This window comes from Cebus imitator, unplaced genomic scaffold, assembly GCF_001604975.1.
Source record: "Cebus imitator isolate Cc_AM_T3 unplaced genomic scaffold, Cebus_imitator-1.0 Scaffold55, whole genome shotgun sequence".
Classification (NCBI taxonomy): domain Eukaryota; kingdom Metazoa; phylum Chordata; class Mammalia; order Primates; family Cebidae; genus Cebus; species Cebus imitator.
The window spans coordinates 5,513,660-5,515,379 of record NW_016107370.1 but is presented as its reverse complement, the minus strand read 5'-3'; the positions used below and the strand labels follow the sequence as shown (position 1 = coordinate 5,515,379).

Here is a 1,720-nt window from a genome sequence, read left to right as displayed (position 1 = left end):
GGAAAGAGAACAAGTGTCTGTGCCTGGTCATCCAGAGATTTTTTTTCCCGATCTTATCGAAGAACACCAAAGTGGTACCTCTACAAGTCAGCAAGAATCACAGAGCTATTGCACTTGGGGCCCAAGTCCCCTTGAATGCCTGGAAAGTCTTTCCAAGAAAGAGGGGCACAAACAAGCCCAGACTGCAAAAAACACCTAAGCTAAACACTGAAGAATAGCCACAAGTATCAAGACCATTGAGAAAAACATAACCTTACCAAATGAACTAAATAGGGCACCAAGGACCAATCCTGGAGAAATGGAGTTATGTGACCTTTCAGACAGAAAATTCGAAATAGCTGTTCTGAGGAAACTCAAAGAAATTTAAGATAACACAGAGAAGGAATTCAGAATTCTATCACATAAATTTAAGAAAGTGATTGAAATAATTTTTAAAAACCAAGCAGAAATTCCAGAGTTGAAAAATGCAATGGACATTATGAAGAATGCATGAGTCTCTTAGTAATAGTAGAATTGATCAAGCAGAAGAAAGAATTAGTGAGCTCAAAGATAGGCTATTTGAAAATACGCAGTCAGTGGAAACAAACAAACAATAAAGAATAAAAAAGAATGACACATACCTACAAGAGCTACAAAACATCCTCAAAAGGTAAAATCAAAGATTATTTGACTTAAAGAGGAGGTAGAGAAAAAGATAATGGTAAAAAGTTTACTCAAAGGGATAATAACAGAGAACTTCCCAAACCTAAAGAAAGATATCAGCATTCAAGTACAAGAAGGTTATAGAACATCAAGGAGATTTAACCCAAAGACGACTACCTTAAGGCATTTAATAATCAAATTCCCAAAGGTCAAGGATAAAGAAAGGATCCTAAAAGCACCAGGAGAAAAAGAAACAACATACAATGGAGCTTCAATACATCTAGTACCAGACTTTTCAGTGGAAACTTTACAGGCCAGGAGAGCGTGGCATGACATATTTAAAGTGCTGAAAAACTTTTATCCTAGAATAGTATATCCAGCCAAAATATCCTTCAAATATAAAGGATATATATGAATTAAAAAGCAAGTCCCAGTGATCTGTTGCATATGATTTTTCTTCTTTATTCTGTTGATATGCTGAACTGTATTAATTGGCTTTCAAATGTCAAGGATATATTGAATGTAAATGGAATAAACTCTTGAGTCAAAAGACATAGAGTGGCTGAATGGATTAAAAAACAAAGTCCAGGGAAACCGGAGTGAACCGAGCGCTTAGTGACCAACATGAGCCTCCTCAACAAGCCCAAGAGTGAGATGACCCCGGAGGAGCTGCAGAAGCAAGAGGAGGAGGAATTTAACACGGGTCCACTCTCTGTGCTCACTCAGTCCATCAACAACAACACCCAACTGCTTATCAACTGCCGCAACAATAAGAAACTCCTAGGCCATGTGAAGGCCTTCGATAGGCACTGCAACATGGTGCTGGAGAACATGAAGGAGATGTGGACTGAGGTACCCAAGAGCGGCAAGGGCAAGAAGTCCAAGCCAGTCAACAAAGACCGCTACATCTCCAAGATGTTCCTGCGCGGGGACTCAGTCATTGTGGCCCTGCAGAACCCGCTCATCGCCGCCAAGTAGGAGCCACCTATCCCTGTCAGTCAACAGAGCTCACTCCCCTGTCCTACAGAGACCGCTGCCGCTGGTGTTGAGAACAATAAAGCTCTGTGTTTTTTTTCTA

The 1,720-nt window shown here is 40.3% G+C and overlaps 1 protein-coding gene across 1 annotated transcript; it reads left to right on the top strand.

Annotated features, from left to right (window-relative positions):
* The first annotated feature begins 1,242 nt into the window (after nt 1-1,242).
* Nucleotides 1,243-1,716, top strand: LOC108304541 (small nuclear ribonucleoprotein Sm D2-like). Its single transcript, XM_037738639.1, has one exon. It carries the CDS (start codon nt 1,267-1,269, stop codon nt 1,618-1,620), a length of 354 nt encoding a protein of 117 aa, XP_037594567.1. The 5' UTR covers nt 1,243-1,266; the 3' UTR covers nt 1,621-1,716.
* The last annotated feature ends 4 nt before the right edge of the window (nt 1,717-1,720 follow it).

Coding starts and splice junctions, on each gene's coding strand:
- LOC108304541 (XM_037738639.1), top strand. CDS start 1,267: ATGAGCCTCCTCAACAAGCCCAAGAGTGAGATGACCCCGGAGGAGCTG.